At 32.2% G+C, this 25512-nt stretch overlaps 2 protein-coding genes and 2 non-coding genes across 5 annotated transcripts; 3 read left to right on the top strand and 1 right to left on the bottom strand.

The window, feature by feature from the left end:
* Positions 1-5428: 5428 nt before the first annotated feature.
* Positions 5429-5502, top strand: TRNAN-GUU. Its single transcript has one exon. It is a non-coding gene; the product is annotated as a tRNA-Asn (tRNA).
* Positions 5503-6445: 943 nt separating this feature from the next.
* On the bottom strand, positions 6446-12552 carry LOC107020667 (asparagine synthetase domain-containing protein 1). 2 transcript variants are annotated; one of them, XM_015221124.2, is made up of 14 exons: positions 12423-12552; positions 10924-11224; positions 10279-10469; positions 10042-10177; positions 9276-9554; positions 9056-9153; positions 8773-8887; positions 8541-8646; positions 8100-8193; positions 7815-8005; positions 7461-7560; positions 7269-7385; positions 7015-7071; positions 6446-6828 (listed from the first exon to the last, which is right to left on the bottom strand). In XM_015221124.2, exons 1-14 carry the CDS (start codon positions 12516-12518, stop codon positions 6721-6723), a joined length of 1989 nt encoding a protein of 662 aa, XP_015076610.1. In that variant the 5' UTR covers positions 12519-12552; the 3' UTR covers positions 6446-6720. The 2 variants fall into 2 exon arrangements, with proteins under 2 accessions (XP_015076610.1, XP_015076611.1); XM_015221125.2 differs by having other exon boundaries at positions 9276-9545.
* Positions 12553-12620: 68 nt separating this feature from the next.
* LOC107020668 (cell division control protein 48 homolog B) lies at positions 12621-18621 on the top strand. The gene is made up of 13 exons (XM_015221126.2): positions 12621-12737; positions 13028-13323; positions 13416-13460; positions 13857-13912; positions 14452-14601; positions 14755-14862; positions 15625-15724; positions 15875-16159; positions 16235-16404; positions 17331-17459; positions 17562-17649; positions 17724-17801; positions 17918-18621. Exons 2-13 carry the CDS (start codon positions 13174-13176, stop codon positions 18392-18394), a joined length of 1836 nt encoding a protein of 611 aa, XP_015076612.1. The 5' UTR covers positions 12621-12737; positions 13028-13173; the 3' UTR covers positions 18395-18621.
* Positions 18622-18911: 290 nt separating this feature from the next.
* Positions 18912-18985, top strand: TRNAN-GUU. The gene has a single exon. It is a non-coding gene; the product is annotated as a tRNA-Asn (tRNA).
* The last annotated feature ends 6527 nt before the right edge of the window (positions 18986-25512 follow it).

Below are 25512 nucleotides of genomic sequence, written 5' to 3'. Positions count from 1 at the left end.
CTTACGGAATATATAATATTATATCTTTGTTAGTTTTGTTGAGGAAAAAATATCTTAATAATTTTATACTATATATCCGTGAACTCTTTTATATAACAACATAAAAATATATTAAAGAAAATATCTTAACTCTCAAGATTTAATTTCTTATATTAAAATATATTCGTAATTATAAAATTTCAAAAAGTTCTTTATTTATTTTCCATTTAATCAAAATTATGACATATAAATAACTAGAGAGTATAATTAACAGAGGAAAAAGACATAAAGAGACATCAAAATCTTAAGAAAGATACGGTAGGACACGTAAGTAATTTGGACAAAAACTTTGTGCCTAAAAGATTCTCAGACACATACTTAGAGCCACGTGTAACTTTTTTTGTTTTTCGTAATCGAAATTCAGTATTTATATTAGAAATTGATTAAATTTGATTCGATACGATATGTCACAAATAATTGAACTTACAAGTTACATGAGGCGTGACACTTCAACACTTTTTTCATTTCTAAAATTTTAAATTCGAGACATCAGATTAAGGACAAAAGAATATCAACGACCTCACCACAATTGTGTAGCCACTTGTAACTTAACGTTAAGCCAATTATAGAACATTAGCATGCTTTGTTGTTGCTTTGGTGTTGGCTTACCATTTCTGTTGATTGTGACCTATCCTCTTTAGTCATGCAAGTGGCTATACTTTGATTATCGTTTATAATTGTGTTGTTTAGATCAACTTACTTATATCTTGATTATCGTATTGTAATTTATTATCTCATATTCGTATTAGTACGAAATAATTTTATCCACCAAAATTTAGTCAGATCGAGAATGTATGTGATTGTTTTGACTTTGTCTAAATTTTCATATTAATAATAAAAAAAATATAACGATAATTTTTCTATTTTCACTATTCAAACTCGATCATACGCTCGTAGTTACGGACCCTAATCATTAGGAAAGAGGTCTTTCCATGTTTGGAACATAAACCAATCCCACATTTGACACTAATCCCCCACCCCACCCCCTAAGATCCACGTTTCTTTATGTAACATCTAGCTAGGGTTGTTCATGATTATGGTTAAATAATTAAATCAAACCATAATTCAAATTAAATAAATTAAAAATCCCGACATTTGGTTTGATTTAGTTAGGTTTGGTTTTTAAATTTTGAAAACCGATACTATTTGGTTTGATTTTACTAAAAAAACAACTGCAAAAACAACCAAACAAAACCGGCAAATTGAAAATTGAAATTTTATAATTATTTATATATTATTTTTAAATAAATATAAATATTTTGTTAAATTTTAAATAACTTAAGTCTTTAACTTTATAATTTTCTCAAGCCTAACACTTAAATTTTAGCTTAATTACAATCCTAAGTCCAATTCCATCAAAATTTATTACCTACCATACCTTTCATAAGATAGTCACACACTTTCTCTTAATTTAATAACTTTGTTCGTGTAATGATAACTCTAGTATTGCTTAATTACTTGATTGAACCAACAATAGCTCTTCTGTGAATTATTCATGTACTAGATGTTTTTCTAATCAAGATACGTATGTCCTAAAAAATTTATTACTTTCAAACCGAGAAAATCAGAAAAACAGAACCAAACCGCCAATAACCAAATCGATGGTTATTTTTTCATTTGGTTTGGTTTGATTTTAGAAATTTAAAAAATCGACTAAATTGGTTTGATTTTGATTTTAACCAATAACCGATTCAAATCGAACCACGAACACCCCTACATCTAGCTAAACTAATTTAGCTAAAAATGATTCAATCAAATTAGCTAAAAAGTTGAAATAAAACCTTATTGATGGCCAAAATAGAATCAAGTTTTTTCTTTTTTTAAGGAGGCAAGAAGGAAGTGTAAAATGTGTTGGTGGAAAACAAGTATTGAAGTGGACCTATCATCCCCACTACATACCATGCACTCACCACCACTAAAACTTGTCTCCTCTTAATTATCCTTAATCATTATTTTGGACTCAATCAAATCAACATGTGTCTTATATCTATTTGGTCAATAAAAAGTTACCTACTTTAGCATGACAATTAGAAAGAAGAAAAAAGCATAATATATAGACAATCTATTTGAAATTATATTCCTTAATTATAGGTATTATTCTTAGTTAGGAGTATAACATCAAACTCGTTTTAGTTGTGACTGTATATTTAAAAGAGATGACATATTTACTTTACCCCTTATGAGTGCTTGGAAATATTAAGTCGAAAAAGTGGGTGATATGTATAATTTATTATATATTCTGGTGTTCAGTTAAAACATGTACATTAAAATTTACCAACAAATGTTGAAGATTGTCAATGTATTTCAGAAAAAAAAAGAAAAACTACACACGAATATCAAATTTTCAATTTATGTTTTTGAAATGAAGAAATTTTGATAAAAAATACATCTTTCTTAAAAAAAATTATATCGTGTGAATCTTTATTAATCGAATTAATAAATTTCGAATATTATTGTAATAAAGAAAAGGGAACAAATTGAATGAAAAAGGATAAGTAGTAGGAGTATATTTTTTCTAAAAATAAGATGACCCCACACCATGTGCTAACATATTATGAGACAATTTTCTTGGCAAAGCCTGTTCTTGTGGATCAATCATTTACTCATGCCTTGAGAGAAATAGGACAAATAGGATATAGTATATTTTTTCAAAAATCATAAATGAATTTATATAAATTTTGATTAATTGTTTCTCCATTTTTGGCATTTTTTTTTTTAATTTCATGAATGTGGAGACAATTATTCGAACTCTCCATAATTCTTTACTCAAAATTAGAGCTGTCAATATGGGTTAGGTCATTTCATTCGGGCTAATTTAACATACTTTCACATTTTACGAGTTAGATTGGACTAACTTATTTTTAGTGTGGGTTTTAAAGCGGTCGGCCCAACCTACAAATACGTAGGCTACAGGCTTGTCGGGTCAGCCCATTTTTTTAAAAATATATTTTTATAATTATTAAATTAAATTATAAATTATAATTTAAAAATATTTTCGTAAATATCGACAAAAAACAATATTACATGACGTTAATGTTACTACTTGTTATCAAATCCACAAATAAAATTTTCTTTATAAAATATTCATTAAGTTTTTTTTTCAAGTATAATTTAAATTTCTAAATAGAAATATTAACATAATTGGTTTGAGTTTAAACGCTCTTTAATTTTAAAGTTTACTATTATATTATATTATATTTTTAATTAATTTTTATTGGTCCACGGGCCGACTCTATCGATATTTCTCAAGCTCAACAAATCACTTATTCAGACCGAGCTAAAAAACTCTTTTCTTAAATGTACTCCAAAAATCTTAGCTCAACCCTATTAAATCCTAGGTTAGGCCAGTTGGGTTGGTTTGGCCTAACTTGGGATTCAATAGAATTGGGCTAAAATTTTTGGAGCCCATTTAAGAAAATGGTTTTTTAGCGAATAAATCTGCTGATTTGTTAGGCTTGAGAAATATCGGTAGGGCCGGTTGTAGGCAAATAAAAATTAATTAAAAATATAAAATAATATTAAAATTAAAGAGAGTCTAAACTCAAAACAATTAGGTTAATATTTTATTTAGATATTTATACTTTTACTTAAAAAAAATTAATAAATATTTTATAAAGATAATTTTATTTGTAAATTTGATTAACAAGTAATAATATTAACATCATGATTAGTTGACGTACTAATTAATTTGGTCTCATCTCTCTCTGTGTGTAATGTGCGAATAGGATGGGTAAAAACCAAACTAAAAGAAATATTATTTTAAAAATTATACTTATTCACAAACTTGGTCCATTTTATTGTAATAGAGATTATTTTTAGAGAAAATCGAATCGTATTTCAAGTGAAATAATATATCCACTCGTTAAATTTTAATATTTTTCAAATAAAATTTATGTTAAACATCGAAAAGGAATTCAATTCAAATATCATTAATTTTACAATTTCAACAAATATATTGTAAATTGGGCTAAAAAAATACAAGATCACAATGATAATGGACCTTAACAAAATCCATAGCCCTATCAAATTGGTAAAAATCACATCCAATAAAACCATTGGAGAAACTTCAAAATGAACACAAATTGAGGCCTTTTAATAAAATGTAGCATCATAGAACTTGATTAAAATTTTAAAAGCATCAAATCTAATTTTTTTTTTTAAAAAAGTTACAAATTTAAGAATTGACAAAAAAAAAATGCAACTATGCTACAAAATTAATAATTCATAATTATAAAACCTAAAAGATAATCAATATATATCAACCATTCAAGAAATAAAAAATACGAGATTTTGAGGAATCATTAAAAAAAAAAATTGGAAAATCACACAACAAAACATCAAAAGTTACATTACAAGAGAATAAATAAATAAAGAGGCAAAAGAGAAATGTATAATTTGTATATACCTATGTAGAAAATGTGTTAAAATTACAAATAAATAAATAAAATGAAGAATATGTGATGAATTTATAGTAACAGATTGACGAAGAGAAAAAAATATTAAGAGGTAATTACTGAAAAGATATCTCCTATTTCAACTAAGATTTTATATATCAAAAGTGAAAATCGTAAATCGTTAAATATTTCTTACATATATATTATAAAAAAAATATTGAAATAATATGAAGTAGGCTTTCGGACATAAATTAGTTGATATTTAGAAAAAGTATGCATTTGAAGTTAAATTGAAAAAGAATAAAATAAGTTGTATTTGGACATAAATTGAGAAAAGGTATTTTAAAATCATACTTGTATCACTTAAATTGTAATATTCTAACATAATATATTAAGATTAAAAAGTTTATGTATTTTTGGTATATTAATTATAATTTTAGTTTAAAATCGTAAAACATAATTAATTTATTTTTACTAAATTAAAATCCCGTCAAATAAAAACACATAAAATTAAAAGGAAAAATAAAACTAGTTATGGTTAATTATTTGTTTAAATGCATAGGAGCATTTTGACAATAATAAATGTAATTTTGTATTTGAAATAAAAGCTTACTAATGAAATCAATTACTATATTTGTTGACTATTTTGAAGACTAATTTAAAAATCAATTTCGTTGGTATACAACTTAAAGACTTTTGAAATAAATTTTAATGTTGATTATAAATGTAGTCCTTAAGTTTTCCATTAATTCTAAGAAGCTTTGACATTAATTATTTTGAGTTTTAAATGTGATTAATGATGCGTTTGGGGGACCATAAGTAATATTTTTCAAATATGAAATTTCACTTTGGTGAAATTTGAATGAAACTCAATTTTTATTTAATTTTTTAAAAAATATATAATTCACTTTATTGTTGTTAGGTTATAATTATTATATTCTCTTTTTTACATGTTATTAAATATAATAAAGTTTTGGCTGATACCTAAACAACAAGCTGGAATAGCTCAGTTGGTTAGAGCGTGTGGCTGTTAACCACAAGGTCGGAGGTTCAAGCCCTCCTTCTAGCGTTTTTTTACCTTATTTTTTAAAAATATCCGGAATCGATAATCGAATTTCTATCGAAAATACCTCCTCCTCGATCACACACAAGGTTTGAGTAAGGTCTACGACCTCTATTTTTTTTATTTGATATTCAAATTGATAATCGAGTTTCTATCGGGAACACATACTCGATCTCACACAAGGTATTTTTTTTTAATATCTGGAATCGATAACCGAATTTCTATCGAAAACACCTCCTCCTCGATCGCACACAAAAGGTTGGAGTAAGGTCTACCTCCTCTATTTTTTCTTTTGATATTCAAATTGTTAATCGAGTTTTTATCGAAAACACCTCCTCGATTTCACACAAGGTAGACCTCCTCTATTTGTTCTTTTAATATCCAAATTGATAATCGAATTTCTATAGAGAACACCTCCTCAATCTCACACAAGGTAGGACTAAGGTCTACCTCATCTATCTTTTCTTTAATATCCAAAATCGATAACCAAGTTCCTATCAAAAACATCTTTTGGACAGGAGTAAGGTCTGCATACCTCTCTTTTTCCTTTCTTTTTTTTTTTTCAATCTTTCAATATCTGCCGTCAATTGCAAAAGATCTCTATCCGAAACAACCTCTCTACCTCGCACAAGGTAGGACTAAGATCTTAATACACCTCACCCTTCTTCTTGCATTTCTCGAGTCAGTTGCCGAGGTTACATTAGAAACAAATCAACAATCTCTCTATATCACACAAGATCCCTAAAGTCAACATACTCTACCCTCTCCAGACCCTATTTGTGAGATTACGACATGTCATAATATCCAAAATCAGTCGTGATGGGTGAGTTACCAGTGTATCAGAAAAGCACCAACCATGTTGTGTTCTTTATTTTTTCAATCAGCTGCAGATAAAGGGAACCTATAGACAAATTGAAAGACAAAGAACACAACCTAGCAGAAGCAACACTGACTAACAATCCCACTTCATTTTCTCCCAAAAAAACGCGAGTATCGTTCAACCAAGAGATCAAGACAAGTATTCACTGTATCGAACATGAAGACAGACAATAGTATCTCGATCTTGGACTCACAAAAATCGTCCATCAAAATAATACGCGGGACAAATCATCATAGAGCCTTTTTATCTTTCCACGCTTGATTGTGGTCTTGATTCCTGAATGGAGTTGATAAAGGCACCAGAAAAAGAACTGCGCGTGTTTTATGGTATACATATATGTGGGATTATGAGTTATTTCTGTGTATCGTTACACTTCCAGCAGATGCTTGATTGGCTGCACGGTTGCTTCCAAAATTTTTCCGATTTGATTCTCTTGCAATTCTTGAACCAAACTGAAAGATAAAGTTTAAACGTAGTTGAGTAAACGTGTCAATGTTAAAAATTTGAGCAATGGTACTCTAACAAGCAACAGTTGGTACCTACAAATCTAACCGAACATCTCAATTAAGATGGCGTTTTGTGAACCATATATGAATGGGAGAAAATTGACCTCAACGACAGATAAAGAGCATATGTACCTGAATTGCTCTTTTTGGAAGTGAAGCTGCTTCAGACAAACCAAGTAAATGTGCAACCTGCTAGAGAAAATGATTTTAAGTGAAAGATTGTAGAAAGGGGAAGAGCGAATCCTCCTGATAAAATATACTTCTTCTGCAGAGTGCACAGATACAATTAGAGGAGGGCAAGTACAGATACAAACAAAGGATCACGACATCATTGTTGATGTAATTTCGAAATCCAGTCTAAGATTAAGTTCAAAGGTGTAATTAACCTCTCGCAAGATTTTCTTGTCACCAATACCAATTGGTTGATTAAGGTCAGCGATCTCCCACAACGGAATATCTAGCAAAATCCTAATGACATCCTCATCCAAGAAAGGGAACCTGGCCTGCAAAAAACAGTAAATACGTTTAGACTGTAACTATAATATAAGAAAGGCTCCGTTTAAGGCTAATTCAAGTACCTCCTTGCCATTGTCGGCAATACACCGATCATCTCTCCCAAGGTTTCTCTTCCAAATCCGCTGCATGTCTAGTTTCATTTCATCATTCAGAGCTAACCAGCTGATACAGCACCAAAAGAGCATGAATTAGAACATAAGCAATTACCACTTTAAGCTTTTGGAACTACTAAAGCAACTTCTTTGAAGGCGTATGTAGCAACATTATATAAACAAGAGGTGAATGCACTCCAGTGCTAGTTGCCCCAAGTACTTTTGAGGATGGCAAACCTACGCATAACTGGGACGTAATGGATATCACAAAATGAGTCAACAGGAATGCATTAAGTAAAGAAAAGATGTTCAGGAGGACTTCACCTTCCATTTCTATATTTTGTCCTATGCCGACCATATCCAGCACATTGTTCATCTGCACCAGCACCAACTAGGAGAATCCGAGCTGCAGATTTGTACTTGACACTGACACAGGTATCATCGTTGCCTGTTTCATCTTGCAAACAACCGTCACCGCTAGCAGCCAACCACAGAGCAATACCAATATTCAGATCCTGAAGCAAGGAAGAAATAATTGAGCAATTTGATCGTGGTTCAAAATAACAAAGTAACAGAGACATATTCATATAGGTATTGATTTGAAAATACCATGTAGGTCCTTGCAGGATTTATTAGTGACATGACATGCTTCGTTTCAGAGGTCAGCTTAAGCAGATCAGCATCAATCTCTACAAGTTTCCATCTGCAACTCAGTTTTATGATGAACAAAACTCAAAAAGAAAGAACAGAAGATGGAGAGAAACAAAATGGTAGAGGTTCAAAACCAGATTGCATTTGCTTTCACATGAGCAACCTAATATCTTTGTATCTAAAGAAGGTACATTGAGTAGGACCATTTTTTAAATTGCCAAAATTCTTCAATGTCCATAGAGCTATGATTTCATTTAAATTCGGACTCATAGTTTGCTTGATTCATCAAACCGGCATTATCAACATGCATTTTTAGACACAAGTGTGTCATCTTGCTGATTTCTCACTAAGATATCCAGTTGCTAATGGTACAAGTGAAAGCAAGAAGGGAATGAATACCTTCTTGATGGGGCAACTTTTTGTAGTTCCTTTAGACCTGCTCTAGCAGAGATTCTATCAGGAGCAAATGGACCGTCAAAGCTTACATTTAGCAGATCAATTTCATCTACAAGTAAACCACCAGAATAGACCATGACTAGATTAAATTTTCCACAGGTAAAACCAAAAGGAAAGGAACTTGAAAGAATGTTCTATTCTTAACTCAAGCAACATGGACATCAGAGACACTCACATTTGGCATCCATGCACTTATCTAGTAATGCTGCTAGTATCATAGAGTCTAATCCACCAGAAAAGAGCACGGCAACTGGAGCATTGCATTTATTTGTGTAGTCAACTGAAGTGGCCTACACAATAGCCAAGAATTATGTCAATTCAGAAGCTAATACAACAGCTTATGCTCTTCCTGTTCCATTGAAGGGCTTCTTAAATCAATACATGTATCCACAGGAGGAGTCAAATGTTAGTTCTAAACATTGGGTGAAAACAGAAAACAAAAGTAATCAGTTTCTGACCTGGTAGATTGTATTTAATGCAGTGCGTCGCATTATTGACTCTTGTAAAGCAATCATTACCCTATGTGGTAGCGATGTAAGTAGGCAGTCTGTAGAAGCTGTAATAATTGGAAGAAGATTGCACTCAAGTTAGACTCTGACAGCATGTTTAATCACAATTACTACATCCACCAAACATGTAATGAATGGTATTAACAGCAGAACTAAGTGATATGGTCACCTAACTTAGATTCCATCAGAATGGAAGGAGTTAAAGGCGAGTCCTCTTTCCTGCTATAAACCTTTTGGTGAGAAACATGCAAGTCCTCTGGTTTTGGTTGGACAGAAGTTCTCTCCCAAGTGATTAACTCCTTCAGTTTTGGATCTGTCCAGTCATGCTTCAAAACTTCACCAATTAAATAGTCATCTGTTCCTAAATCACCAATAGACAAACTGTACACACCGCATGGAAGTTCTTCCCAGAAGTCTGTTTTGGATATTCCCTCTCCATCTGCAAATTCTACAAGATCATAGTGTCCCATTCGTTAAGAATAAAGGAGCTATAGACTATACTACCAACTGCTCCCATGTTTTGCTTTTTTTTTTTCTCTTTCATGTTGGTAGGTAACAATGTCAAATAATTATAACATTTATGTTTCTAATTTTAAAATATTGAACAATGAACAAACAAGTAATATCAACTTTCTTCCAACATCAAATACTTTATCTAACTAATAGACAGCTTTGCAGTAATGATTTTATGAAGCACCAAACTTCACAAAGAGAGGATGGCCAAATCACCAAAATGCTTAGCTCCACACAATATGTTGGATTGTTATATGTTCTTGGGTGTACATGCTCAATCATCACTATTGATAATTTAATAGAGTTGTTCCCATAAAAGATAAATGGCAACTGATTTGATTTAAAATAAGTTGAAGCTTCTCCAAGAAATCTTAATTGTGTTAAAGAAATCAGTAAGTGAGTAAGATGTTAATAATTGTTACCAGAACTTTCATTTACAGAGGCATGTGGTGATACAGAAGACAGCAGAAACCGAGGGTCCTCCTTTGTTGGCCAGTGAACAAGAAGGCTTCGCCTTCCAAATGCATCTCGACCAAACCATAATATTCTTGAACTACTCTATAGCAAAGAGTAGTGGAACGTTAGACAAGCCTTTGTTTCAAAATAATACATCCTTTCCTGCTGAAATAAGCCAATAGAAACTTACCACCAAAAGTTACCTGCCAATAAATCAAAGCCCAAGGCCCCTTGATTCTGGAAAGAAGTTCTGGAACAGTACTTTGCTTATCCCCAGAAGTATGAGTTTTATTATGCGGAGAGGAAACATGAGAACAACATAGTCCTAGATGTTGCATAAAAATTTCAGTGTCATTGTTATCGCTACTCATCTGGATGCCTCCAAATATTTCACCTAAACAATAATTACAGGAAACAAACAATAGTCAATAAAAGACTCCTAGAAAATGGGGTAAAAGTAGGAAGTAGTAATTAGTTTTGATTAAAAAATAAATAAATTAAGTTTCAATATTTTCATTACTTTAGAAAAAAGATTTGACTAACTTCAACAGAAATGAAAAATATATAAGACAGAAAAAATGCTGAAGCAAGCAACTTGTTTGAGGAAAAAAAACTGAATTGTTTGAGCAAACAAGAAAACTAAAATTGTAAAATCTTCATTTGTCCAATCACTTGAAAGTAAAGAGAAACAAGAACTTAATAATTGTGTACATTTTTTGACTCTCCAAAATTAAAACATCAATTAAGTTGAAAACAAAATATATCAAACATAAGAAAGTCAAGAAGCAAGAAATCCAAGAGACACTTAAGTTTATCATGTTGGTAATGGTTCAAATGCAATGTATTACCATTATAAACAAGGATGTTCCCTGACATGTCAACCAATGGTTGAACAATAGGATTTATGCCCCTAAGCTGCAATGTAGCACCAAGAAATTGCAATTCTCTAATGAATTCTTTAGCATCGCCACAGCCCATATGAAAATTCTCTCCTTCACTCGCATCTTCATCCTCCACAAAGGCAACAACATCTTGCTCCCCACCTGGTAAAGATGAAACCCTGGCACGAAGTAAAACTTTCTTGCATCCCAAACTATCTGGACCCCTTCTTCTTAACACCCCTTTTATGTCATCCACTGAAAATAAAGTCTAATGACAATATAAAACGTTGTCAGCCTCTAAAGATCACTCAAAAATTAAAAAGATAACTTTAGAAGCTTCACATCAATCTTCCTCATTAAGGAGCAAACATAGCTCTTTTCTTTTGATTCTTTATCAAAGCTAGCTTTTTAAAGTTACTCTTTTCAGTTGCAGCCGTTTTTAAGCTGTTTTTTTCTTCATTTGAGACGTACTAAAAAGAGCAGATCTATCAAAAAGATTATAAAGGAAAACAATAACAGGAGCTTCATAAATCATTCATCATAAAGCTAAGAGACAAGTCCTTTTAATTGTTGATGTTCTACTTAATATAGACGTTGTAGCAAAAAGAGTACATCTAATGGTTCAGAAACGAGTGATCTAACGATTCAGAAACGAGTGATGAGGTTACAACTTTAGAAATTTCACGTCAACATTTCCTCATTAAGGTACAAAGATCGTTCTTTTCTTTTAATTCTTTACCTAAGGTGTCTTTTTAAGATTTCCCTTTCAGTTGCGGGAAGTTTTTATGCTGTTTTTGCTTCATCTACTTAATCTAGACAATTGTAGCAAGAGGGGTACATCTACCGATTCAGAAGTTGAGAGATGAAAGATAGCAACTTAGGAAACTTCACATAAATGTTTCCTCATTAAGGTGCAAAGGTATTTCTTTTAATCCTTTCATCAAAGCTATCTTTCTAAAATTTCCCTTTCTCAATTGCAGGAAGCTCTTATGCTGCTTTTACTTCATTCACAGATTGTATAAAAATTGGGCAGATCAATCAAACAAATTTTAAAGAAACATAACGACAGAAACCTCATTCATCATAAAGCTACACAAATAGCTTCTTTTAGTTGTTGTTCTTCTACATAACTTAGATGTTGTAGCATATGGGGTTCATATACATGAAAAAAGACAACAACTTTAGAAGCTTCACATCAATCTTTCCTCATTAAGATGCAAAGATAGCTCCTTTCATCTAATTCTTTAATCAAAAGCTACCTTTCTCCAATTCCCCTTTTCAGTTCCAGGCAGTTTTATGCTGTTTCTTAAACTTAATTTAGATGTAGCAGCAAAAGGGTTTCATCTAAAGATACAAAAAAGAGTAACAAATATGAAATCAGAAGTAAATAAAGGCCCTAATAAGGCTGCAGTTTAGCTATTCTTGAATCAATGGTTATTTCATTAAAGAGAGTTATATACTATTACCTTTTGTTCCAATAGAGGTATTGGAGAGATAAAATTTGGGTCTAAAGATGATAAAATTATCTTAATTCCAGACACAATCACTGCTATGCCACACATCTTTCTTTGTCCTGCAGCTTCCTTAAACCCTACAAACAGAACTTTTAAAACCAAGTAGGAAGAAAGGTTTATGAAATATCAAAATATTTTTAAAAGGACAAAATTGCCCTTAAAGTTTTAACTTTTTTCTTCTTAGGCTAAAACCCTTTTTCAGAAAACTAAAATAGAACACTCAACGACTAAAGCGGCCATTGCTGACAGAGTGATTTTCTTCACAAGGTTAGAACTTTTATTCAGAACCCTATTCTTGTTACCACTAATTATATGTTGGGTATTTTCTGGAATGTTCAAAGATGTAATCTTTTGGTGTTTTTTTTTAAATTTGCTACCACTAATTATATGTTGGGTACTTTCTTGAATCTTTCTGCTTGTTGAATAATGGCTTCTGTTTGGGGCAGTTTATTTCTCAAGTTGTAGGCATATTTTGATGTTCTATTAACTATACTAAACTAAATATGCATCAACTTTTGAGAACTTACAACATTAATAGGTTTTTCTTTATATATTAGGAGCTATTTTGGATGAAGCTCCAAAGTTGAGAATTTTGGGGTTATTCTTTGGGTCCAAAAAGGGGTAAAGGCAAAAGTGTAAACCCCCACTAACCACACAGCTGGAAAGTATTGGTCCCTGCCTCCTCTCCAGCACACTCTGAGAGATGGAAAGTAGCAGTGGGAGTAGCAGCTGTGCTGGTGAGTGGAAAGCAGAAGAAGCTATAGCCGGTAATGCTGAAGCTCTTCGAGTTCTCAGAGAACTCATCACCTATCCTCTTCTTTACTCTGCTGAATCTCGAAAACTTGGCCTAAAGGTACTAAAAGTTTTTCCAGATAGTATAGCTTTGATATATAGCTTATCATCTTTCATTGACAACTCTAATTGCTTTGCTTATTTTTTCTGTAGTGGCCACGTGGGTTGTTGCTATATGGACCTCCTGGAACTGGAAAGGTATAGTATATGTATATTCTTGATGTCTTTTTTTTAAAATTTGAAAATGACTTTTTGGTTTTGAGACAAAACCATGATTGTTGAAATTGGAAATTGACATTTGGTGTTTGAGCCGTAAATTACGTCTGAATTTTGGAATTGACATATGAGTTTGAGCCAACAATAATGTCTTTGAATTTCAAAATTTACATTTGTATTTGAGCCACAATCATGTCTTTGAATCTCAAAATTGGCATTTTGGTTTGAGCCAAATCCTGTGTTATCAATTTTACAATTGACATTTGGATTTGTGTCAAAATCATACCTCTGGATTTTTGGGTTCAAGATAGTTGTTTGATTTTCCTGTTCAGAAAAAATAGCTGTTTGGTTTAACTTTTGTATTTTTTTAATTTGTAGACAAGCTTAGTTCGAGCAGTTGTTCAAGAATGTGGTGCCCATTTGATTGTAATAAGGTGTGTGATTCTCACTCAACTTTATTTTCTCTGAACTTCTAAATGTGTTCTGTTTTTGTTGCTTATGTACAATAAAAGTAATGGTTCATATTTATTTGTTCGATGTTTTCATTTCGTTATTATGTATGCTTGGCCGATAACAACAACGACGCCTCCAGCCAAGCAAGCTGGGGTAGTCGATATGAGTTCTATCAACCATACATCTCCTATTTAGTTCATCTTAGGACCCGTATTTTACAACAACAAAAAAATACTAGAAGTTCGTTATAAGTATGCTTGGAAGAAATTTATTTAATTAGTCCAGATCTGTCGATTGAATCACTGAGCAGTCTGTGATCGTTATGGTCCTTGATAATATTTAAATAACTGAAAAATGTCTGTGCTTTGAAAGAGTTTAGCTTTTGATGCTAGTTATATTGTATGGTGACTCCACACTTTTACATACATTAAGAGAAAAGTCATTGAACTTCAAGGAGAATCTTGCATTGTTTTGTATGTTTCTTTGCCTTATTGTTCTTTCTGGCTTTGGATGTTTGCAGTCCCCATTCCGTTCACAGGGCTCATGCTGGTGAAAGTGAGAAAATTTTGAGGGAGGCATTTTCAGAAGCATCATCTCATGCAAAATTAGGCAAGCCATCAGTCATCTTTTTAGATGAAATAGATGCTCTTTGTCCTCGTAGAGATTCTAGGTATATGTTGCATCACTTTATCCACATCCATATGAAATGGGCTTGCAATCATGATTTACAAAACCGGAAAAAATAGAAGAAGATGTTGGTAGGGTAGAGTTGATATATTCCAATGTTCTTTAGTAACATGTTATTTGAGTGCTTGAATTGCAGAAGGGAACAAGAAATTCGTGTAGCCTCTCAACTCTTTATGTTGATGGATTCCATTAAATCCTCATCGACATCAGTATCACATGTTGTTGTGGTAGCATCAACCAATAGGTAAGGGTTCTGCAACATTTGCTTTGTTTGGTTTATTATTTTTTTACTTTTGTAGTGGATTGCCTTTTCCTGTGCCTCTCATGTAAGCCTGTTCTTTAAGTAAAAACATCCATTAAAGCTTCCTAGCAGCCCTCAGCCCCTCACACGGGAATCTGTAGGCCATGATATTTGCAGTGAAGACATTTACACAAAAAGGGGTTGGAGGTTGAACAATCTCATTGCATTAACAATGTTCTTGAAGAAGTACTCTTATGAGAAAGTAATGGACTTGAGAATGGGAAAGAAATGTAGTCTGGCAAAGAGGCATCTGGAGGTCTGCATGATAAAATGGACTTTTGAGCTCTTTGATGAGAGCATTGTTGATGCATTTAGCTTTGAGAATGAGTATCAAATTGTGCATGAACGAAGTGAGTGGCAATAAACAAATCGAAGGATCTGCTATAAAGGAAGTGAACACTAGAGATGGAGAAATAGAAGATGAAGTTATTCAGAATTGCAGCCAGCGTTAGGGTCATGATACGAGGCCTATGCCAATTTGCTAATGTGGCCTTCGCTAAACAGTTGCCCCACGAATATAATGATCATATATAATGTACGTTAACTGTGATATCCTACAAGAAAACGTAAGTAAGAGACAATGGTAGCTTAGTTTATGTAAGCAAGCCACCAAACCCCTAATATATCCTTCTGATGGTCATGAAATTCTATGCTTGTGTTCCAAATTAATGTTGACGCCTATACATTTTATCATTCTATGTGCAGGCCCGATGCTATTGATCCAGCTTTAAGAAGGGCTGGACGGTTTGATGCTGAAATTGAAGTCACCACACCTACTGAGGAAGAGCGGATGCATATTCTCAAGGTGAGCTGCATAAGATACAGTTTTGAGCATGCCCCAGTTTAAGGAGATACATGAATGAGTACTCTTTGTGGACACCTATGGTTTCTCAATCCCTTTTGTAGTATGATCTGTATGAAATTGGTCTAGTGATGCTGGTTTTTGATTTTTCAGCTTTATATAAAGAAGCTTCAATTGGATGCGAGTGTTGATCTTCGAGCAGTTGCTGCATCTTGTAATGGTTATGTTGGGGCAGATTTAGAGGCCCTGTGTCGGGAAGCTGCAATGTCTGCAGTAAGAAAGTGCTCTGACTCAAATCTGGACGACGACTCGTACAGCATTAATATGGAAGATTGGAAGCATGCAAGATCGGTGGTTGGTCCTAGTATAACGAGGGGTGTTACTGTTGAAATCCCGAAGGTTTCTTGGGAAGATATTGGAGGGTTGAAAGACATTAAGGTATGACCTCACAGGAACAATTTGGTCAGGCTGAATATTGACAAAATCTAATAAGGTGTTAAATTCTTGAAACAGAAAAAGCTTCAGCAAGCTGTTGAATGGCCTTTAAAACACTCAGAAGCATTTGAACGGTTGGGAGTATCACCTTCCCGTGGAATCCTTCTTCATGGTCCACCAGGGTGCTCCAAAACAACCCTTGCTAAAGCTGCTGCTCATGCTGCCCAAGCTTCATTCTTTTCCTTGAGGTCTGCTGACCATTCTAATTAAATCTTTTGTCTGCTGTTTGAGGTTGATAAATGATAACTTTCATAAGTAATAATGGTTTTTAGATATAAATGCTTCTACTAGGAAAAAGGAAACATATGCATTCACTGATAAATCAAAATGAGCACAATAGGATGTGGCCTAGTGGTCAATGAAGTGGGAGGAGAACGATGAGGTCTTAGGTTCTAATTTCGGTGAGGCAAACAAATTAAGTGATTTTGTCCCATCATCTACCTTGGTGGACAGAGTTACCGGTACCTGTGTTGATGAGAAATAGTAGGTATCTTATGAAATAGTCGAGGTGGGCACAAACTGACCTATACACCACCATCACCAAAAAGAAAGTTAAAATGATCCAATAGCTGGTTATAAGATATTGGATAAGTGCAAGCACCACACTTGGTGGTGCTTGCACTTATGCATAGCTTTTTCACCTTTTTCTATCTTCTTTATTGTCAACTATTATTCTTATTTAAGCATTTTTTTTTATGCATCCAGTAAGTTTGTCACTATTGTTTAATAGTTGTTTCATGCATTGCTTAGCAACAAGTGAGTGATGCTTGTCTCCATCAGCCTTTGCCAACTTATATGACAGTTCCTGGAAAACCTAAAACATGTTAAATTCTAACTAGTATCACATTTTCGGGAAAACCAAAAACATGTTTAGTTTGAAACGACTGTCATTTAGTACGCTCTAATTAAATCTCTAATGTATGCTGGGGTTTATGTCCCTTTGGAGCCTAAGGCATCAGATTGGTATTTACTATTATGTTAACCATCTTTATTAGCTTGTTTTCAGTAACTGAGTATGTAATGCATTGACTAATTATTACTTCATGCATTCAATTTGACTAAAAATTGCAAATCCTAATTAGTCAGTTCCCTGAAATTCATAATCATGGAACAGTGGTGCAGAGCTGTACTCTATGTATGTTGGTGAGGGTGAAGCTTTATTACGCAATGCTTTCCGAAGAGCTCGCCTTGCAGCACCAAGTATAATATTCTTTGATGAGGCTGATGTTGTTGCAACCAAACGGTAAGTTTATTTAGCTTAGCAATGTCTTGCGAGTTTAAGTATATCTTCCTCAATTCTCATTGTTTAGGCACAACCCTGATACGATTTTTTCTTAATTGACAGAGGAGGAAGTTCAAGTGGAAGCAGTACGGTTGGAGAGAGACTGTTATCCACCCTCCTAACCGAAATGGATGGCTTAGAGCAGGCTAAAGTAAGCAGTAAATTTATTGCAGTTTTTTAAGTACTGAATGTAAATCCCGTTTTTTCTAATCGTTGCTTTGTCAGGGAATTCTTGTTTTGGCTGCCACAAATCGCCCCCACGCAATTGATGCTGCACTAATGCGACCAGGAAGATTTGATCTCGTAAGAAACTCGTGAATGCTTAGTGTAACTTAGCATCTCAACACAAATGTTACTCTTAAAGAACAATCGTTTTACTCGTTAATGGTCATATCTTATTCAATATTCTCTGCTCACAGGTTCTTTATGTTCCCCCTCCTGACTTGGTAGCTCGATTTGAGGTTCTCAGTGTTCATACACGAGATATGAAATTGAATAACGATGTTAATCTGAGACAAATTGCAGAAGACACAGAGCTCTTTACTGGAGCTGAGCTTGAAGGACTATGCAGAGAAGCTGGAATAGTTGCTTTGAGAGAGAACATATCTGCAACAGTTGTATCTGATAGACACTTCCAAACAGTCAAAAAGTCACTCAAGCCAGCACTTACCAAAGAAGAGGTTGCTTCCTATTCTTCCTTCATGAACAATCGATCCGAGAGGTCTGCTCACTCATTTCAATCCATCTCCAAAAAACGCGACAACAAGCCAACCAAAGACTTGTTAGTTTTTGCTACTCCTTTTACTATCACTGTTATTAGTATTGCAATGTACATTGGTGTGAGATACTTTCTGATGCCAACTGAAACATCGACGAGGGAACTAACAAGTACGTAGCATCCAACTACGTTACTGTTAGTTCCAATACATTACAACATGATGAATTACCAAAATTTTGAAGACAAATTTGGTTGTGTATAACACTTTTTGAATTTTGACTAGTACTTTGGATATATGTTCCTTAGTTTCCAACTCATTTTAACAGTATTTTACATATTTGGTGTTGAAATTATTGATTTTGTATACATATTTGATATTGCCATGTAATATAGTGATTGCAACTACTACTATCTGACACAATTGGGATGACATTTTTGTAAAGTGATACGTTGCGATGACATTACAAGATTTCTCCTAAACATATAGTTTCATGTGTTCAGACTTTTTATTTTTGTGAATGTTATATAGTCAAACTACACTGCTTTGAAAATATATTTTCAAAAACAATATATACATTAAAAAGCTTGAGACGACAATATTTATAAATTATAATATTAATATATGCACCCAACGAATGTTTGTGAGTTGACATAGTAAAATAAATAAATATGAAATGCATTAATAATAAACATAAGCTGGAATAGCTCAGTTGGTTAGAGCGTGTGGCTGTTAACCACAAGGTCGGAGGTTCAAGCCCTCCTTCTAGCGTTTTTTTCCCTTTCCGTTTTCGAGAATTTGAATCTGAAATCTTCAATCGAAATCGGAGGAATATCAATCATCCCATCACAATCTATATTGGTTAGGTGACAAAAATAGTTATATTTATATATTACTAGATACTAGGATTGCGACAAAAATAGTCAATACATTACATACTCAGTTACTAGCAGTTCTAGACAAAAATCAGTCGAGAATTACGATAAATCCTGAAGATGAAGAATGGACAGATGGAAAATAAAAGAGAGTATATCGTCAAAATTATTTTTAATCTAAATGAGAGTATACTCAAAGATTTGATTTATCATCTTTTAAAGTTAGAGCTACGAAAAAAATCTTAGAACTAGTTATCTCAATCATCCACAACTTCGAGATTAATGTAATCATTTTATGCTTGAGTCATAGCTAAAACACTATTGAGATAGGCAAAAGCTATATGAAAGTTGCAGAGTATCAGATATAAAAACAGAAAGTCGATATATTTTTTCCTCAAGTTTTCTATTTCATTAAACATTCATAATTGTAAAAAAGAAGTTCGCTATTGATTGGTATCTTTATTTCACATTCTTTTTGATTCACCAAATCTATACCTATAGAATTTGATATCAGGTGTTCTGTAGAAACGAAGAAAGAAAATTTTGGAGACTGATTTATCATCTTTTAAAGTTAGAAAACAGGTCTGACTGTAGTTTATATTAGTAGCATACTGCATACTGTCACGATCCAACCCATCGGGCCGTGCGGGCACCTATTTAGCACCTAAGTAGGAGAATTCTCATACCCCAAAGGTTTATACATGCGGAAAATTGACGAAACATAGATGTAGTATAGATAAAATCTTTATAACAACTCTTTTTCAAGAACTAGTTAAGACTAGTAAAACAATTAACAACCCCAAAGATCTAGTCTAACAGGTACAAGAGCTACTAAGAGTAACGATAGACAATAATTAAATAAAAGAACACAACTCCCACCATGCGGAAAGAAGAGTCGAAGCTACTGGAAGAATTTCTTCGTCTTCACCTAATCAAACATCACCAATCATGCATCCAGACTATATCAAAAAGACATAGCAAGAGTAGTATCAGTACAACCGGTATGATCGGATTGCCACATTCAAGAGTAGTATCAGTACATCATCAAGATCATACATTTACATCATGATTTCATGGCTACCTCATTCATCTATCTCTGCTACAACAAGTGTGATCAATATTGAACCATTCATATACATACAAGTATCACACTAAAGCTAGAACATGTATACATCACACAATTACGAAATTATAACAATCACCTACAAATTTCCCCCCAATTTTGATCACAAAAGAGACCAAGTTCAGCCCTAGTTCTTCATTAGGGTTTTAAACCTAAATTACTAAACATACATCAACGAGTTATTTCGATAGGTCGAACATAGTATGGACCGAAATTTATTCCCTTATACCAGATATCCTTGTTTAATGAATGAATTCTACTAAAAAAAAAAACTAAGAGCACTCCATCGACCATCAATTCGCTACATCAAGCACTAACCCCAAATACGCTGCATTATAGATTTTTTCACGAAATTTACTCGGTGCACGAAGACCTACACATATCTTTTACGATTGATTTCGTATACTACAAGGTAAGCACATGTTTGCAACTACTCAATGCATAAAAACCTAACCTACCTGAGCGTCAATCAATTTTCACACAATTTTGATTTCTTTCTAGTTTTTTCGGATTCGCTACGGTGAATTTGACCAAAAATTCGCAAGATTCCGTCGTCCACATGCTAGAAAGCACTTTCTCCTTCTTTCCCAAGCTTGGAATAACTTTTCTAAGGTTTATAGGATAATTCGCGACCTATGGGTTATTTTTAGAAAGATGAAAAAAATAAGAATTTTTCAAAATTTCGAATTCTGCCTCGCTGATCCTGCTGCAGCGGGGTAAGTTGCCCCTGCAGCCTCGCGCCGCCAGCGACAACTGTCCTGCTAAAGTCTAAATTTTTTGCAAATTTTTGCTCTTCTCAAATAACGACGATTCGAATCGTTACACATACCATTTTTATAGTTCAAAACCTATATTGGGTACTGACTATTCTAATTTGGCATGAATGAAGAAAAATAGCAGCCAAAGATAATTGTGTAAAAAATATGGATGGTAGCCAATGAAAGAGTTGGAATTAATCTTACCCTAATGTATCAATAAAATAAATAGTAGTTTTTAAATCTTTCCACAAACTTCGAGATAATTGTGTTATTACCACCAAACTAAAGCGTTTGAACGCTTTTAGTTGTACATAAAAAAACTCTTACTTTAATAAAATTAATAACGTTAACTCTAATTGTATTAGTAAAAATATTTTCTATCATCGAAATTTTGCATCAAGTGTTTTTATATCATCGTTTGTGTGGAAGTCATATAAAGCAACAATAACCTCATATATATCAAATTTGCATAAATATTACTCCATAAAGGTGGAATAGATATTTAAAATAATTTTTAAATTGTACTATACTTGTAATTCATCTTAATTATGGTGAAATGATGTGTATATATATATAAGATAATGAACTTTAAAATAATCATGTTGCTATCACTAAATTAAAAGCATTTGAAAGCTAAGTTGTTCAACAAAGGTCTTAATCTAATATAATTATAATAGCGATATTTACTATCATCCGTCGCATTACTACAATAACATACCAAATGAAATGCCATTGAGTATTACTGTTGCATCATTTTATATAAAGCAAACACACACAAATACTCCAACAAAGACAACATAATTAAAAGTTAGTAAATTAAAATTATTATCAAAATTCATAGCTTTGTTTTTAGTTATACTTAGATATTTTGTGTATCTAATTAAGCTCATACACGTGTTATAATTTAGTTGCCATACTTGGTCAAATCTAGTCAATTGTCTCTTTTTAAAATTTAATTGTCATAGTTGGTGAAATCAGGTCAAAATTGTCTCATTCTAGGAAAAAACTTTAGTAATGATATATTTTTATTTGTCAAAGTATGAATTTTCGAAATTAAATTTAATTATTCTCATAAGAAAATCCAACCTTTTTGAAAAAAAATACTAATAGATTTATTATTTTTCCTTTTTTGTGCAAAAAAGGCTTGGCGCCTATAGTTATATTTAGTTGCCATACTTGGTGAAATCTAACCAAATGTCTCATTTTAGGAAAAAACTTTAGTAATGATATATTTTATTTGTCAAAATGATTTATGAAATTTCTAAATTAAATTTAATATTTTCTTATAAGAAAATCCAACCTTTTTGGGAAAATACTAATATATATTTTTTTTCTTTAGAAAATTACCATTATTTTTTTTCCTTTTTTGTTCAAAAAAGCCTTGAGGCCTATAGTTATATATATAGGGGTTTTCATGGATCCAACTCTATACCCTTTTCTCCCATGACACTTTCTCTTTATATCAATACTCATTCACATGATATATATTGTAAGATTGATTTGTTTCATTGAATGATTTATTTTTCATCTAGTCAATTATCTCTTTTTAGCTCTAACTTTTTACTAATGACATGTTTCTATTTGTCAAATAATGTATGGACTTTCTAGATCACATTTCAAATTTTCTTATTTGAAAAAAAATAGTAAAAATAAAGATTTGGGAAATCGCTATTATTTTTTTTGAGATTAACTTGTGTGCAGTGACACTGAAACTCTTTTTACACTGTCACTTAACTCTAAGGCATACAGAAGTTAGGTTTTTCAATTTATTTTTACTTTTTAATTTTATAAACACAAATATTAAATATAGTGTTATAAGGTAACTAGGATTTTGAATTTATTTTACCAAATTAGTTTAAGATTTTTTTAAAACTTACGACTGATTGTTCTTTTTATCGTTCTTGATTCATCGGGGTATTGTTATTTCTTCGTATCATCATCGTTCACTTGAAGCAATTTAAAACTAGCATCATTGGAATTAATGGTAACTATTTACTCATTATTTTTTTCTATTTTAGATTTTCTTTTAATGTTGTGAATGGGGAACATGATTCAACTTAGAAAAACATAATTACTTTATCATTAGTCATTATATTTAATATACTTCACTTTGAATGAACTTAATAGTAACTTAAGATAAATTGTTTATAAATATTTTTTCCTCTTAAATAATATAGTTTGAATGTTTAAGCTATATTTATCTTGTTAATCTAATCTATTATCTACATGTTGTAGGACACATTTGGATTCTCTAACTTGCCTGAACAAAATACAGAAGATATAAGATCTTCACATGAGGATATTCCACACTCTGATGATGAAGAATGAAGAGTGCAATACATCGGTATGGAGTTTCAATCACTTGCTATTGTATTTAAATTTTATCTTGATTATGCTCATCATAGTGATTTTAGTATGCACAAAAATCGAATTACTAGATCAAGAAAAAATTAAATTAATAATATGCCAAGAATTTGTTTGTTTAAAAGAAGAATTTCCAAAAGAAGCACACCAAAGTCAGTGGTATATATACCTTATTGGATACGGGGATTTAACCGAACACAATATTTTTAATACGGAGCATGAATATATATGTGAGAAGCCCTTAGCTTTTAACAAATACTATATTCTGAACACTAATTTGAAAAGTAGGATATAGGGTTACTTTAAAGGTTGACGCAATCAAGTTTAAATCTTGAATTCAACTCTTATCAAATACCATATTTGAGATGACATTTTTCTAAGAAAAAAATAAACTATCATGACTATTTATCAAAGAGAAATGAGAGAAGAAACAATAGTAAAGAAAGGAAAAAAGAAAACCTCAAGTTTGAGATCCTTATAAGCGCCTTATTTTTAGAAACACAAGCATCATCATCTTTTCGATAGTTCTCCTTCAAAAAAAAGTTCTTACATTTAGCATTTTGCTCATGCTAGTTGTTTGCAGAGCTATGCTGCTCGGACCCTCCAAAAATACTGCCGCACTCATAGCTTTAGTAGGATTCAAAACACACCCAACAATACTTTTGAAGAGTTCGAGCTATATAGTTGCAGATAACGTAACCAAGGGATGACAAGTTTTTTAGGCTCACATCCAAAAACTTCTTTTGCTCCTCGTTGCAGTGTTCTAGGGCTTTCATAACAAACCAAGAGCACTTAAAATCTTTAATATCCGTACCGTTCTGATAGTAAGATAGATCGTTATAAAATCTTTACATTTTCAAGTTAAAAGAGCTACGTTTTATAAGAAAGCTGGTATCCTTAAAATAATCACGTAGCTCTTTTAAATTGAAAATGTAGAGATTTTATAACAATCTGCCGTATTATGTCACGGATATTAAAGATTCCAAGTGCTCTTGATTGGTTGTGAACGCCCTAAAACACTGTAAATAGGAGCAAAATAAGTTATTGGATATGAGCTTAAAAAACTTCTCATCCCTTGGTTATATTATCTACAACTATATAGCTCGAGCTTTTCAAAAGTATTGTTGGGTGTGTATTGAATCCTACTAAAGCTATGAGCACGGAAGTATTTTTGAAAGGTCCGAGTAGCATAGCTCTGTAAACAACTAGCATGAGCAAAATGCTAAACGTAAGAATTTTTTTTTGCAAGAGAACTATGGAAAAGATAATGATCCTTGTGCTGCTAAAATTAAGGTGCTCTATAAGGATCTCAAACTTGACGTTTTCTTTTATCCTTTTCTTTACTCTTGCTGCTTCTCTCTCCTTTCTCTTCAATAAGTAAGTCATAAAATTTTGTTCTTTCTAAATTACTCAGCATTTGTGTTAATGAAAATTAACAAATATCAGATAAAATTAGTTGAGCTGTGCTCAAACTGGCTTGCCCCAAGGTCAATCATTAGTAAAATAGCCATATGCTAAATGTGAAGATTGTACTTTTTGTTCTTATGTTTTTTTTTTTAAAAAAAACTCAACCTCTTTCCTTTGGAATTTTTTAAATTTTAATTCTTATAATTGGAAATGTGAACATCAAAGGTAGACCAAAAAGTTGGCTTTAGTGGAAGTCAAACACCAAAATATACAAAAGCACCAACTTTTAACAACTTTTTATTTTTATAAGAAGATGGAGGAAAACAATTCTCAAAGGAGTATTTTGTCTTTTCTAATAATTCTAATATATTTTTATAACCTATTCATTTTCTATAATATATTTTGTGTATTTTAAAACAACATTAACAACACTAAAAAGATTTCACTATTAATCACCTAAGTAATAATAATTACATAGTCTTTTATGGAAAGTGAGATTTATTTACTACTATATAAAAGTAGTGTTATATTTTAATATATTTTTCAAAATAGCAAACAAATATTATATTTAACGACAATAATATAATTATTCTATTGGTTCAAGTAGGTTCTTTAAAAAAAAAAAAGATGTAGAAATATTCCACTAGATTCCAAAGTAGTGATGTGTAGGTGTTGAACCATAATGCAAAACATTATATATTTTTTTCAAATTCAAAGTCAAAATTGTACTACTGCATGATATGAATACATACATATATATATATATATATA

The sequence above is a fragment of the Solanum pennellii genome, chromosome 5 (assembly GCF_001406875.1).
Source record: "Solanum pennellii chromosome 5, SPENNV200".
NCBI lineage: Eukaryota > Viridiplantae > Streptophyta > Magnoliopsida > Solanales > Solanaceae > Solanum > Solanum pennellii.
The sequence above is the reverse complement of the archived record's forward strand: the minus strand, read 5'-3'. Positions and strand labels throughout refer to the sequence as shown.

What these genes read in the sequence shown, in the direction of transcription:
- LOC107020667 (XM_015221124.2), bottom strand. Translation starts at nt 12,518, where the DNA reads ATGTGTGGCATAGCAGTGATTGTGTCTGGAATTAAGATAATTTTATCA. An exon ending in TCTGATGGAATCTAAGTTAG is followed by an intron (nt 9,154 to 9,275) that starts GTGACCATATCA and finishes CAATTATTACAG; the next exon opens with CTTCTACAGACTGCCTACTT. An exon ending in ATCCTGCAAGGACCTACATG is followed by an intron (nt 8,006 to 8,099) that starts GTATTTTCAAAT and finishes TCCTTGCTTCAG; the next exon opens with GATCTGAATATTGGTATTGC.
- LOC107020668 (XM_015221126.2), top strand. Translation starts at nt 13,174, where the DNA reads ATGGAAAGTAGCAGTGGGAGTAGCAGCTGTGCTGGTGAGTGGAAAGCA. An exon ending in GATGTTGTTGCAACCAAACG is followed by an intron (nt 17,460 to 17,561) that starts GTAAGTTTATTT and finishes CTTAATTGACAG; the next exon opens with AGGAGGAAGTTCAAGTGGAA. An exon ending in ATGGCTTAGAGCAGGCTAAA is followed by an intron (nt 17,650 to 17,723) that starts GTAAGCAGTAAA and finishes TTGCTTTGTCAG; the next exon opens with GGAATTCTTGTTTTGGCTGC.